The sequence below is a fragment of the Schistocerca gregaria genome, chromosome X (genome assembly GCF_023897955.1).
Source record: "Schistocerca gregaria isolate iqSchGreg1 chromosome X, iqSchGreg1.2, whole genome shotgun sequence".
Classification (NCBI taxonomy): Eukaryota; Metazoa; Arthropoda; class Insecta; order Orthoptera; family Acrididae; genus Schistocerca; species Schistocerca gregaria.
This window is the reverse complement of record NC_064931.1, coordinates 514,990,003-515,004,296: the sequence shown is the minus strand read 5'-3', so window position 1 is coordinate 515,004,296 and position 14,294 is coordinate 514,990,003. Positions and strand designations below refer to the sequence as shown.

General features: G+C 38.9%; 1 protein-coding gene across 7 annotated transcripts in view; it reads right to left on the bottom strand.

The window, feature by feature from the left end:
* The window catches only part of LOC126299526 (DNA fragmentation factor subunit alpha-like), an 84,971-nt gene extending 73,632 nt beyond the window's left edge, over positions 1-11,339 (bottom strand). Inside the window, exons 1-2 of one of the 7 annotated variants that reach the window (XM_049991506.1) lie at positions 11,223-11,339; positions 10,754-10,954 (exon numbers count right to left, since the gene is read on the bottom strand). In XM_049991506.1, the coding sequence (XP_049847463.1) occupies positions 10,754-10,874 (121 nt within the window). In that variant the 5' untranslated portion in view covers positions 10,875-10,954; positions 11,223-11,339. Of the gene's footprint in view, positions 1-10,753; positions 10,955-11,160 lie in introns of all 7 variants that reach the window. The other 6 variants (XM_049991503.1, XM_049991509.1, XM_049991508.1 and 3 more) reach the window with 6 other exon arrangements.
* Positions 11,340-14,294: the final 2,955 nt, after the last annotated feature.

The window sequence follows — 14,294 nt, the reverse complement described above, 5'->3', positions numbered from 1 at the left end:
TGCTAGATACATTCAAGCAAGTTTCCATTCATGGTATCCATGCATCCACCATAACAGCTATCACTAGCAAGACTCTGACAGCAACTTTTTGCATCAAAGGTTTACATGAAGTGTTGGTTTTGGACAACAAACCACAGTTCACATTGGCAGAATTTCAGCAGTTTTGTGATGTCAACAGCATCAAGTATGTGACAACCACACCGTTCCATTCTCAACCCAATGATGAAGCAGGATACTTCCTCAGAGCTTTCAAGCAAGAGGTGAACAAGTTACGTGTTTCTCATACACAGGAGCATGCTTCAGTTCTCTTCCTCTCATCCTACAATTCCCAGGCCCGCAATGGTTAAATCACCAGTGCAGCTCTTGCATGGACATTGACACAGGACACTGTTTCAGCTGCTGCACCCTCCGCAGCAGTCAGTTCATCCTCTACAGTGTTCTAACTATAATGTGCATGATTTGGTCTTTTTCAGAGTTTTTGCCAGACACAGGCGCTGGGAGTAGGGTATTATCACCTAAGTCTCGGGCTGCCCTTTGTAAGTTGTACTGGGTATGACCAGGCTGCAAGGCACAAAGTACACAAAGGAACTTGCCCCCTTCTTGCAGCAGTGTACTGTAGGTCTCTAGAAGAGCGTAGCGTTCCAAAAGACTGGAAAACGGCACAGGTCACCCACGTTTCTAAGAAGAGACGTCGAACAGATGTGCAGAAATGTAGACCTACATCTCTTAACATCGATCAGTTGTAGAATTTTGGAACACGTATTATGTTTGAGTATAATGACTTTTCTGGAGGCTAGAAATATACTGTGTAGGAATCAGCATGGGTTTCGAAAAAGACGATCGTGTGAAACCCAGCTTGCGCTTTTCGTCCACGAGACTCAGAGGGCCATAGACACGGGTTCCCGGGTAGAAGCCGTGTTTCTTGGCTTACGCAAGGCGGTTGATACAGTTCCCCACAGTCATTTAATGAACAAAGTAAGAGCATATGGACTATCAGACCAATTGTGTGATTGGATTGAAGAGCTCTAGATAACAGAACGCAGCATGTCATTCTCAATGGAGAGAAGTCTTCCGAAGTAAGAGTGATTTTCGGTGTGTCATAGGACTGTTGTTATTCACATTATATATAAATGACCTTGTGGATAACATCAGAAGTTCACTGAGGCTTTTTGCAGATAATGCTGTAGTATATTGAGAGGTTGCAACAATGGAAAATTGTACTGAAATGCAGGAGGATCTGCAATGAATTGACGTGTGGTGCAGGGAATGGCAACTGAATCTCAATGCAGACAAGTGTAATGTGCTGCGAATACATAGAAAGAAAGATCCTTTATCATTTAGCTACAATATAGCAGGTCAGCAACTGGAAGCAGTTAATTCCATAAATTATCTGGGAGTAGGCATTAGGAGTGATCTAAAATGGAATGACCATATAAAACTAATCACCGGTAAAGCAGATGCCAGACTGAGATTCATTGGAAGAATCCCAAGGAAATGCAGTCCGAAAACAAAGAAAGTAGGTTACAGTACACTTGTTCGCTCACTGCTTGAATACTGCTCACCAGTGTGGGATCCATACCAGATAGGGTTGATAGAAGAGAGAGAGAAGATCCAATGGAAAGCAGATACACGATCATTTAGCAATCGTGAAAGTGTTACGGAGATGATAGATAAACTCCAGTGGAAGACTCTGCAAGAGAGACGCTCAGTGGCTCGGTACAGGCTTTTGTTGAAGTTTCGAGAACATACCTTCACCAAGGAATCAAGCAGTATATTGCTCCCTCCTATGTATATCTCGCGAAGAGACCATGAGGATAAAATCAGAGAGATTAGAGCCCACACAGAGGCATACCGACAATCTTTCTTTCCATGAACAATACGAGGCTGGAATAGAAGGGAAAACTGATGGAGGTACTCAAGATACCCTCAGCCACACACCGTCAGGTGGCATGCAGAGTATAGATGTAGATGTAGAGAAGGCACCATGAAAACCATTTTTGTTTGCGTGGGCTGCATGAAGCTGCCATGGGTTTTTCATTTACAGATTTGGTGCTAAGGATGACCTTGCAGCCTCAGCCACCTTCGGCTGCCTTGGTCCACACCACCTGCATTGGACATGGAAGTATGGTTGACACAGCATGGTCACCGCAGCCCCAGCCACGAGAGTTGGGGCCACTTCACCCTGCCGCCTTCCAGTGGGCCGCTGTGAACCCTCAAGTTGTTATCATGCTCCAGCTGATAGAAGAAAATGCTCAGTCCCTGGGTTTGAATGCACACTCTATGGCTGGTTTTTCAGCTGATGTTGTCAGCTATTTGTGAGATGAATGGTGGGACAAAGGCAGGAGCTTGTCAACAGCTGAATTGCAGGCTTCTGCCTCCTCACTGGCACCTGAAACCAGCCCCCCCCCCCCCCAAATCATTTCTGGCAGTACCAGTTCATGACAATGGCAAGGAATTTTGGGGGAGAAGAGAGGAATGTGATCTCATGCCACGTCACTCCACACTTCCAAGTTGGCTGTAGTCCATGTGACTGCACTGCCACTCTATGGCTGGCTCCGAGACACATGTTCATCAACTTGTGTGGCCAACACCACCACTGACTCGACTTAACAGAACACAAAACTGACCTCCATTCTACCTGTTCTTTAAGTTTTCCCTGTCTAAATGAGGAATTGTCGTTCAGCCTCTGTTGATATTGTGGATACCAACACATCTATCTCAAGGACTTGCTTTGGATTGTGCTCTAGACTTGCTATTATTCAAGTTAAGTAAAATAAGCTATCAAAAACTGTGTATGCACTGAATTATTTTACACTCTGCCTCAGAAACAACAAACTAGTAGACATCCAGCACCGGGATGACCAAACAAGTTCCATATTGCCCATACGAAGATTTGAATAAAGTAAAATGGTATCTAAGTCTGCACTGGTGTGGAGTATAAGGGCGCACCGAAGTTCATTTAATTTTTGTTTTGACATTTAGTGTCAAAGTAGTATGAATCTGTAACTGTTTTGAAGTCTTCTTCTTCTTCTTCTTCTTTAATGAAGGATTAGTCGAGTTAGCACTAACTTACAGAGAAAGTAAGTGCATACGTTTCCACAGCCAGTCACTTGAAGTAAAACATTATGGGTGTAAAGTTGGATCATAAAAAGGGGGATTGGACAAATAAAACCTGCATGTCTACTGGTGACTGAGGAAGGCCACTGCAACTGCAGATGAAACATGAGCTTCATTCATCCAGTGATAGATATTTTACACGACACGGCTCTACAATCACTAAATTTTTGTGTTATGAAGTATGCATAAAGAGCAGTAGACATCATCTAGAAATACTATTTCAGAACCAAAAAACTACATAGTTTCAATCGAAAAAATAATTTTGATATCTGCATCTCGGTAATTACCAGAGTTACAGTAACACAGCAAATGGTAGTTTATGAGGCCATAAAGACTATTTGTCAAAATAAAAAAAGATTAGCAATATTCTTAGCGTATTGAAAAGTATCAAAACTAACACAGATGCCTCATCTCACATGTGGAATTTGAGAAAGCAACGCAACCCTGAGACCACGAAGGGCTTTTTGAAATATTTTCACTGATTATTCAATTGGAGCTATCTGAAGCTCTGACTGAATTGGCATGAAAGCTCTGGCTCTACAAAAAATCATTCTGTTGATTGGAACTAGTACCAAGTGGACACAATGTACTTGCAAAGCTAATACAATAATGAGCTACACGAACTGAACAATTACGTTACAGGTGGTCATAATCTTTTTGCAGATCAACGTGTTTCAGTCATTATTCTGTCTTCTTTTACAACAGTTGAGAAAAAACTGATTTCTTCCTTCATATTATTCTTTTGATTCCAAAAATCCTGCACGTATATCGTTCATAAAATTGTATTTATTTCTAAAGTAAGAGTCATCATCACACATACGCTTAATACTGTTCATGGCTGACAAGTTTGGTGACCAGTGGAAGTGTTTAAATTCAGAAGTGTGTTCCTGGAGTAATTCTGGACATGTGGGGTGTCGTATTGTCCTGCTGGAATTGCCCAAATCCATCGGAATGCATAATGGACTTCAATGGATGCAGGTGATCAGACAGAATGCTTACATATGTGTCACCTGTCAGTTGTACCTAGACACATCAGGGGCCCCATATCACTCCAAATACACACACCCCACACCATAACACAGCCTCCACCAGCATGAACAGCCCCCCGCTGACATGAAGGGTCCATGGATACATGAGGTTCTCTCCATACACATACATGTCCATCCACTCGATACAATTTGAAATGAGACTCGTCTGAACAGGCAATATGTTCTTCGTGGACCATGGTGAGGCATAAAGCTTTGTGTCATGCATCATCAAGGGTATACAAGTTGGCCTTCAGCTCCAAAAGCCATATAGATGATGTTTTGTTGAATGATTTGCACACTGACACTTGTTGATGGTCCAGCAGTGAAATCTGCAGCAATTTGTAGAAGGGTTGAACTTCTATCATATCGCTGTTGGTCCCGTTCTTGCAGGATCTTTTTCCAGCCGAAGCGATGTCAGAGATTTGATGTTTTACGGGGTTCCTGATATTCGCGGTACATTCGTGAACTGGTAGTATGGGAAAATTCCTGCTTCACTGCTACCTCAAAGATTCTGTGTCCCACTGCTTGTGCGCCAACTAAAACACAACATTCAAACTCACTTAAATCTTGATAACCTGCCATTGTAACAGCAGTAACTGAACTAACAACTACATCAGACACTTGTTGTTCTACACAGGCGCTGATGACCACAGCACCGTATTCTACCTGTTTACATATCTCTGTATTTGAATATGCATCGCTATACCAGTTTCTTTGGTGCTTCAGTGTATATACAAACTTGATTATCAATCACACTTCCCGAAGTTTTATTTCAATGAAAGACAAAGGAAAGTAGTCTGGTTATTAAAATACAAAAGCACCAATTCAACATAGTCTTATAAAAAGCTGCTGCTTTAAATTTACATTCCAGTTAACTATAATAATCACCATTGTTGTTGTCAAACTTAGAAGTAGCATTAAAAGAGACACAGGCACTTTCAAAAATATACAGATCATTCTAATACATGACGTGTATATTTTGTTACCTCCTGAAAAAGCAATGGATTGCCACTGCATGAACCAGACAGTGCCATTATCCGAAAATGTTGTAGCAACACTGTGTTTCTATTTTTACATATTCAGTAGCAGAGAAAAATTTTTCATTACTGCTGGATGTGTCATCATTTCGATTTTGTATGAATAGTTTATAAACAGCAACTACAGCATAAGACAGAAATGTTTATCAGCTCATGAGACAAGAGTGCTATAATTATTTTCAGAATCCAACTTATTCCCTGTCTTGTGGTAATGGTAACTACAGCATTTCCATTCTTTTTCTTATTTTATAGAAACAGAAAACCACAACTGCACTCTACCGATAATTGTTTTATGATAATTCAACAAAACAAATTTTCCTTACTGCCACTATATTGTTGCACCCCAGAATAATATTCATGGCAAATATTCAAGTGAGCAACGTAGCAATGTGTTATCATGACATAAGATCGATATCATAATAATCAAGACTGCAGAAATGTCCCAAGAAAGCCCTGACCGAACGCAAGAGTTCTATTGAGTTACTGATATAGCATGAAAAAGTGCCTGAAAGGCAAAATTGTGACATCCCAAAGCAACCAAAAGTGTTTATGAGCTCAGAAAACTAGGGCATGTTCAGTCATGCCCACAAAAGACTAGCATCATCGATGTTGCCTAACAAATACATATATCCTGACTATCACAGCTTCGCTCTCAAATTGTAGCTCAGTGTTGCAGCTAACCTATAATGCTGTATTGGCAGTCTATTGAGATGACTATGAGTTACAATGCCACCACTAACTAAATGTAATGTACTCTACTGCCGAGAGCTGCTGCTGCCCCATCCTTGCCTTCGCTGATGGGCAGACTTTTGTGCCTTGCAACAGCAGGTCTCACTGATATTCCTTGGCAAGCTGATCAACCACCATTGTTATGGAGCAGTGCAGTAATTGCAACCCCCCCCCCCCCCCCAATCATAGCTATCAGCAGACACCAGCGTTGCGAACCAGTCTCTCGCATAAAGGCCCTGATGCAACTCTCAGCGACTACTGCCACCTCATGCAGAGCTGTTAGCTGCTTTTCCTGGATGTAGTCTACAAATTCAATGAAGGTGCCCTGGTAATTTGGTGGCTACAATACTGGCCACTGAGATGGCTCTGGCTAGCCCCGAGATGCTGAGTATGTGTGCGCTTACTCCCAGCAGCCGCGACTGAAAGACACTCTGGTGTCGGTGCATACCAGTGTGGCCGGTGCCCATCGTCACACTGCTCTGCTGTGAAGGAAGGCAACAGCATACCTCTGATCAATGAATGTGTATTCTGATAACAATGTCTCATCAGTGGCTTTGAGCATTCAGTACATCATCACCATCCTATTCTGCTTGATGCTATCCTAATGAGACTGTAGAGGCCAAGGTTCTGGCCCTCTATAATTTGTTACTTGTAACTACCTTCAAGCAACAGTTAAGTCAACATAACCTATGTCTAAAATACACAAACAAAATTTCAGTTCGTAAAATGGAAAGACAGTACTACCATTAGTAATGGGTGATGCATTATAAAAGCCCCAGTTGAAGTCTGCCTACTCTGTCTCCAACAGATGAAGAGCTGAGGAGAATTTTCTATTTGTTTCTTCCAGTACAAAAACTGGAAAGCTTGTTTAAATCATTTCCAAGAAGCGAGGTGATGCAGTGGTTAGCACATCGGACTCACATTTGAGGGACGATGGTTCAAACCCACATCCAGCCATTCTGATATAGATTTTTTGTGATTTCTCTAAATCACTTCAGGCAAATGCATAGCCCCCTTATAAAATTCCTCCATGATCGCCTATTCACTGCTAACATTCGTGCCTCTTCTTATGTTAAACCTATTACTTCAAAATCATTCTTAACCGAATCCAGGTAACTTCTCCTTGGTCTGCCCCGACTCCTCCTACCCTCTACTGCTGAACCCACGAGTCTCTTGGGTAACCTTGTTTTTCCCATGCGTATAACATGACCCCACCATCTAAGCCTGTTCACCCTGACTGCTACATCTATAGAGTTCATTCCCAGTTTTTCTTTGATTTCCTCATTGTGGACACCCTCCTGCCATTGTTCCCATCTACTAGTACCTGCAATCATCCTAGCTACTTTCATATCCGCGACCTCAACCTTGTTGATAAGGTAACCTGAATCCACCCAGCTTTCGCTCCCATACAACAAAGATTGAACGGTGCAAAGATAACTTAGTCTTGGTACTGACTTCCTTCCTGCAGAAGAGAGTAGATCGTAGCTGAACGTTCACTGCATTAGCTTTGCTACACCTTCCAGTTCTTTCACTATGTTGCCATCCTGTGAGAATATGCATCCTAAGTACTTGAAACCGTCCACCTGTTCTAACTTTGTTCCTCCTATTTGGCACTCAACCCGTTTATTTCTCTTTCCCACGTTTTGGAAATGCTAATCTTCATACCCCACTTGTTTATTTCTAAAAAAATCTGGACTTACCTCATTCACTATCTTATTACAAAAAGAGCAAGTGACTTCAATACAAAACTTTTTGAACATATAGCTGTTTCGTTCACCAGTTTTGAGCTTTACTGTTCTCCTTGTCACTTCCCTTACTCTGGTTTCTTGTTTTATTTTTCCAATTATGTCCATTACCTTGAGATTTTCTACAAGGCTACACAAATCTCATGCCTTTCTCTCTTTCTTGCATGCATGCGACACATTTCATCAGCAGTTAGTTACGTTCCAAGTCAACAACTGCACCTCAATGAGTCAAGTACAGACACTATTTTCACATGCAATCACACCATAAAGATTATTTTGTCTCATTATCATCCAGTTTCACTTATTTCAGAAATATGTTTAGTCCTCAGGTAATTTCAGCACACACTCTATATGGCAATGCCAGAACATTTAATACAATACTCCTTACAGATTGCTGCAGTATGACAGTAACACATTTACTTAGTATACGTGTAATAGAGATAATGGGCAGGAAGGCTGCAGATGTGCAAGATGACACCAGCTACTCAATGAAACCAAGAGATCAGGGTTTAAGATCCAATTGATAGTGACGGCATTAAAGACCAAACGCCAGATACGATTGGACAAGACTGGGGAAAGAAATGTTACTTATCCTTTTTTTCATAGGAACCATCCTGAAATTACCCTTAACTGATTTAGGGAAACTACAAAAATCTGCATCTGAATGGCTTCCCTCCTCCTCCTCCTCCTCCTCCCCCCCCCCCCCCCCCCCTCTCTCTCTCTCTCTCTCTCTCTCTCTCTCTCTCTCTCTCTCTCTCTCTCTCTCTCTCTCTCGACAATGTGTTTGTTACCTGACGAGTGTGTTAATGTCTAAATTTGTGGAGAAGGTATGAGACTGACCAAAGTTGTATTTTGGACCAGGGATCAGTATGTGTGTTGTCGGCAGCACCATGTATAGTGTTCCATGCAGAGGAGTTCCTGATTTGAAGTGTGTAGGTTGGCTGTCAGAGATTGTGCTGACTCTTGTTATTGCTAGATTTGTGTCTCAGCGGACTTTGGTTGGCAAGTACGTTTCCTTGGTTTTATTTTTCTGTTGTATGTACAGTAAATTTCACATCTACATTCTTTCTATAAACTTCCATCCAAGACTGACGGATCATACTGACAAGGCAACATTACTCAACATATGAAATTCTAGAATTACACATCTTTCAATTAAAGAGTACTTTATTAAATTAATTAAAGAGTACTTTATTAAATTTGTCAGGTTATATGGACAGACATAATTGTGGTTGACAGTTTTTGCACTGAGGCACTTAAATTTTACTCGAATATACACAACAGGTAAGGTGTATAACTATTTGCACTTTAGTTGCAAATATTAGGTAAAAACAGCTCCCATATTTTATGGTGAAGAGCAGTGAACTTTTCCAGGTAGCTGCTGTTTGTTAATATGTAAAGCAATTCCCATAATTACGAATATGACTAGATTAACAGTAGTCATAATTTGACTGTCACTATACTATTCAGAATCATCTTGATTGCTTCTGCCAACTGACATGCAATTTGATGTGTTCCACATCCCTGACAAATCCTGTACTGTTGTATATGAAGATCTACAAGGATGGTAATAACCTGAACTTAACACTATGTGCGAATGTATGAATCACGTCAATATATTGGAAACATTTTAGATAACATTTCATATGATTGCATGAATAGTCACTGATCTCAGATGATCTGAAACTTAATTCTGGGTTAATATTGTATAAGAATATTAAAGCAATGTCTAGCATCACTCTCCCCCCCCCCCCCCCTCCAAAGATTCCACAGTTAAAAAAAGGGGGGGGGGGGGGGCTTTAATTTCTTTTTTGCAATATTCATATGTCATATTTATGACAAGTGTGAGGGCAACCAACTAAACCATACAGTTTCCAGTTCCACATGTGGTTGTGTAATTCTTTTTTCCTCCATTAAAGTAGGGCATGATGAAATCAAAAAGATTCTAAGCTTTTTAAAAAAAAAAAAACTATTACCTCAATATGTATATTTATGGCAAAGATGTATTGTTACCAGTTAGACATATGGTAAGTTAAGCAGAGAAAGTTGTGTTGCCACTGGAGTTATTTTTTTTCAAAAGTAACTTCATTTTGTGTAATTTAGCTAATTATATACCATCAGTGTATTTTAAAAAGTTACAGACTTCTGGTTTTAATGTTTCCCATTAATAAAAGATTGCACGTCAAATAACTAGAACACCACAAAAGAAATTATCTGCTATACAAAAGAACTGAGAAATTAGAAAACTGCTTATATGTCATAAACAGGGATTTGGATTATTATCTTTATTTCACACACATTAAAAAGACTAAACTCACAAACTTAAAAAATATAATATAAAAGAGTACTATGATATGGATAATTTTTATTTTAAATATTTAAGATTATAATAATGATATATGCTACAATTTACTTGAGTTGTACATGTAATATCAATATTAATTTAATACTTTGGTCGTAATTAACTTGACGTCACTAGAAAGTTAAGTAATGTGTGTAGTCAAATGGCTCTGAGCACTATGGGACTTAACATCTGTGGTCATCAGTCCCATAAAGAATCTGAACTGAATGACTAGGACTGCAGAACATTCCCTTAGATGGGAAAAGAAAGGGAAGTAGTTTAAGAGAAATATATTACAAAGCCTGACAAAACATTTCTCCTCTCCTGAAGCCACTCAAAGACAAATGCATCTGAAAATTGCATTGGTACACAAATCCAAAATTACTGTTAATTCAAGTTTGTAGCACACCACAAGCGAAAGGAGGAAATTTAGCATTTATAAATATTTGTCTCCTATCTACTCTTACCATATACCGCAAACAATATTTTTAAAAAGTTCCCCTATTTACTCGTCTCACTACTGCGCAAATTTCTTTATTTTTTTTTTTTTATTTTATTTTTTTTTTTTTTTTTTTTTTTTTAACGGTCTGTGCTACCTACAACTTTAACATATAATTAGAGAATGACGCCACCATATTCTGAATTGGAGACTAACAACAACAGAAGTGAAATATAGTTCACAAAATAATTTCTAATAACTACGACATATGAACGCTTTCTCACACATGCAAACCATGCATAAAGAATTGGACATACCTCGACTTATTAATTCCTGCAGAGTCGAGGCTACGACACCTTTTTTACATTCACGAGCTAAATCAACAACTTTAAGGGGTATCCCTTTAACTGACTGCGCTTCTTCGGTGCTCTTTTCCATTGGGGGTATGCCAGCTTATGGAATACTTTCAGAAATACATTAGCACAGAAAAGTAATCCGGCTACACAGGCAACTCGTCTCTGACGAAAGGATAAAAAGGCGTTATTTACATAGAACTATAAATCATTCAGTATATTAGGCTCCTTTCACATTAGTACTGATTTACTTTCGGTATACTAATTTTTTTTTCTTAAATACGCAATGCTCATATTGTATTCATACATAGCAAAGGAATATACAATAGCAAACAAAAATCTCGTTAACTACAGCTACAACAATACACTACATTTATTTCAGAACTACCAATACTCATAAATATATACACTTCATAAACGTCATGTTACTCACAACTAGGTATCAACAGACACGCCTATTTAAATGTCACAGTCACATTAAGCAATGGTAATCTTTGGTAGTAAATACGCCGATGTTAGATCGACAAAAGATGGGTTCTCACATGTAACTAGTGACGCGCCAATCTACAGTGGCGCCATGAGCAACGGTATCTACACGCTGCAATTACTTCAGTGGCGCAGTTTTCAATATGTCGTCAACCACGCCCTCTTTTAACTTTTGTATATATTTAGCACCATGTTATGACATTCATGATATTGAACTTGTCAAAGTACAAAACAGTATAAAATTTTACATGTTTACATTCATTCACAAAATAAAGTCGTATATATATCTGAAAATATTTCATCAAGTCTGCATCCTTTTTTTATCAATACACCTTCATGACTTTAGTGACATAAACAGTTTAATTAGGCATAACAAAATTTTGTACATACATATAGACAAAAGTAGACATGTTGCTGAAAAGTTACTGAAACATCTTGGTTGATTTTACGTGCAGAATTTCATATCAATATATATGGCACATAATGTAGGTACATGATTAGACATATAAGTTCATTAATTAAAGAAGTTTAGTTTTACGAAGGAATAATTTGGCAATTATACATAATTGTTTAGTGAGATTATGAGGCAGTACCTACAGATTTGAGCAATATTCCAGATATTCGTAAATGTTTCAGAAGCTGTTGTTTTTAGTAGATTTTTTAGTTCTTTTTTTAATATATTAATGTTTGGTGTTTCTTTATGTAATCTGGCAATTTACTATACAGGATTTTCTGTTTGTATAGTACACTGTCGCAATGTATTGATTGTCTGTATTCATCCTTATTCCTTGTTTGATAACTGTGGATCTCACTGTTCAAAAGTGAAAATTCTTTATGGCTACACTTTCAAATATAAACACAGCTGAAGGGGTCATGATTTCTAATTCCTTAAAAATACCGCACTGTTCACCTCTGAAAACTCTCTATGGCTCTTAAGGAAGCCTATACTTTCAAACATAAATATAAATAGTAGGGTCATGATTCTTAATTCCTTAAAGATACCCATCAGTCTGTTGAGATCGTATGGGTGAGCATATGTCATCACGCAGGTCATGCAGTAATGTTATGCCAAGAAGAAAATAAGGATGGTTAGTTAGTTTCATGTTCCATGGATCATTTGTATGATAAATCATAATCAAGTGGAATGGGTCTTTTTATATTCACATCACAAATATCACCTCAACGATATTTCATGTCATTTAAAATAGCTGTATTCTCAAAATAATAATAACTTAACTTCAGGGTTCTCTTCGAACTCTCGAAGTTTGAACACATTCTGATACACAGAGCATAGTTCATTTTACCTCACATCACTGCTTCTGTTTACTTCCGTGAAACGTATGTAGCCCTAGACATCCACAATTTGGCTTCAGTCTTCCTCGTAGGTATCAACAGATGCCAAAAACTACTAAGCCTAAAAATTAAAACAACAATGAATCCAAAAATTCCGATTTTAAATAAGAGAGAAACGTATATGATACAGATTAAAACATTTATTTGTAGCTATCACGGCTCATTTTCCTCATATTGGTAGAGGTAGTAAATGACTAAAGAAATGTAGCCTAAGTATGAGGAATTATTCAGCAGGGGAAAGTAAATAAATAACACGTTTCAATAAATCTCGTTTGTAGGATTAATGGCGTTCCTTTAATAAGTTAGTAACGTCTCTTTTGATATATAATAAGCCGAGCAAGCCTAATCCATTTCATTACTGTGATAAAAATACAGCACTGGAGGAAATGGCTATTTTCCACGGAAACTAGGGAATCCACTCTAGATAAAGTGTTGCGACCGAAGTAAACTTCCAGGTGTCATGCAATTCAACAGCCACAGTAAAAGTACAAAATTCCCCATGTTCAATGAGTTTTACTCCATAATTTCTCATCAGAACACAACACATGGACTCAAAACGTTACAATTCCCATATTTTTGTCTCAGAGGGGGATATCCAATGACACCACACTAAACCGTCTACCCAACCATATGAGTGCATGGTGAGGGCAACTTCGAAATCTTCAATGGAACTGCTATTTTTTATTGCAGATTACGATTCTACAGCAAAATTGATATACTTTTGTTTTAAGCATTTTCTTTATTTCGCCACATTTGTTGCTGTAATCAGAAGAATAGAAATAGGTACACAATCGCAATTTACGAGATGCTGCTCAATGACACATAGGACCCCATCTCCATGCTGCAACTGCACGACAGGTCATTATTTCACAACTAATTGGGAACCCCGTCAGCAACATTGTATGCCTGTGACATATTAAACAGGGGCTACTCAATGGGCCACTGTGGTCATGGCTCAAGGGGAACTCTACTCTATTTTTTCAATCAGAGTAAGTGTTCAAATGTAGTACGATCAACTTCAGGACACTTAGTGATCCTCTTTTCAAAGGACTCTTCAAATATTTCTGGGAATGTCAGCACAGGCGTTTTTGATGCCATCGACTGTGTCTTCAGAGCCTGTTGGTACTTGTTGCTACACCTTATCTTTTAAATATCCCCACAGAAAGAAATCCAGCGACATTAAATCCGGTGACCTAGCAGGTCAATTAATAGGGTCACCCCTGCAGATCCATCTACCAGTCTAAACACATTCTAATAACTCGTGTGATCGAATTGTGTAATGAGCTAAAAAACCGTTATGCTGAAATCACATGCATTGTCGAACGTCCTAGGCAACGTCCTGCAGTAGTGACAGTAGTTCCTATTCCAGAAACGTTCGATATTTTCGTCCATTCAACGAGCCGTCGATAAAATACAGACCAATGAGTTTGTTCCCATTATGCCACACTATACATTAACCATCCAAGGACGTTGGTGGTCAGCTTACCATAAGCAGTGTGGATTGTCTTCACTCTAGTAATGCATGTTATGCTGATTAATGCTACCATGGTTTGTGAATTTAGACTCACTATAAAACAGCACCTCAGCAAAGAACACGTAGGCTGTTGTATTTGATGACATGCCCATTCACAAAACACCATGTAGTTAGGGAAACTGGTGCCATGAA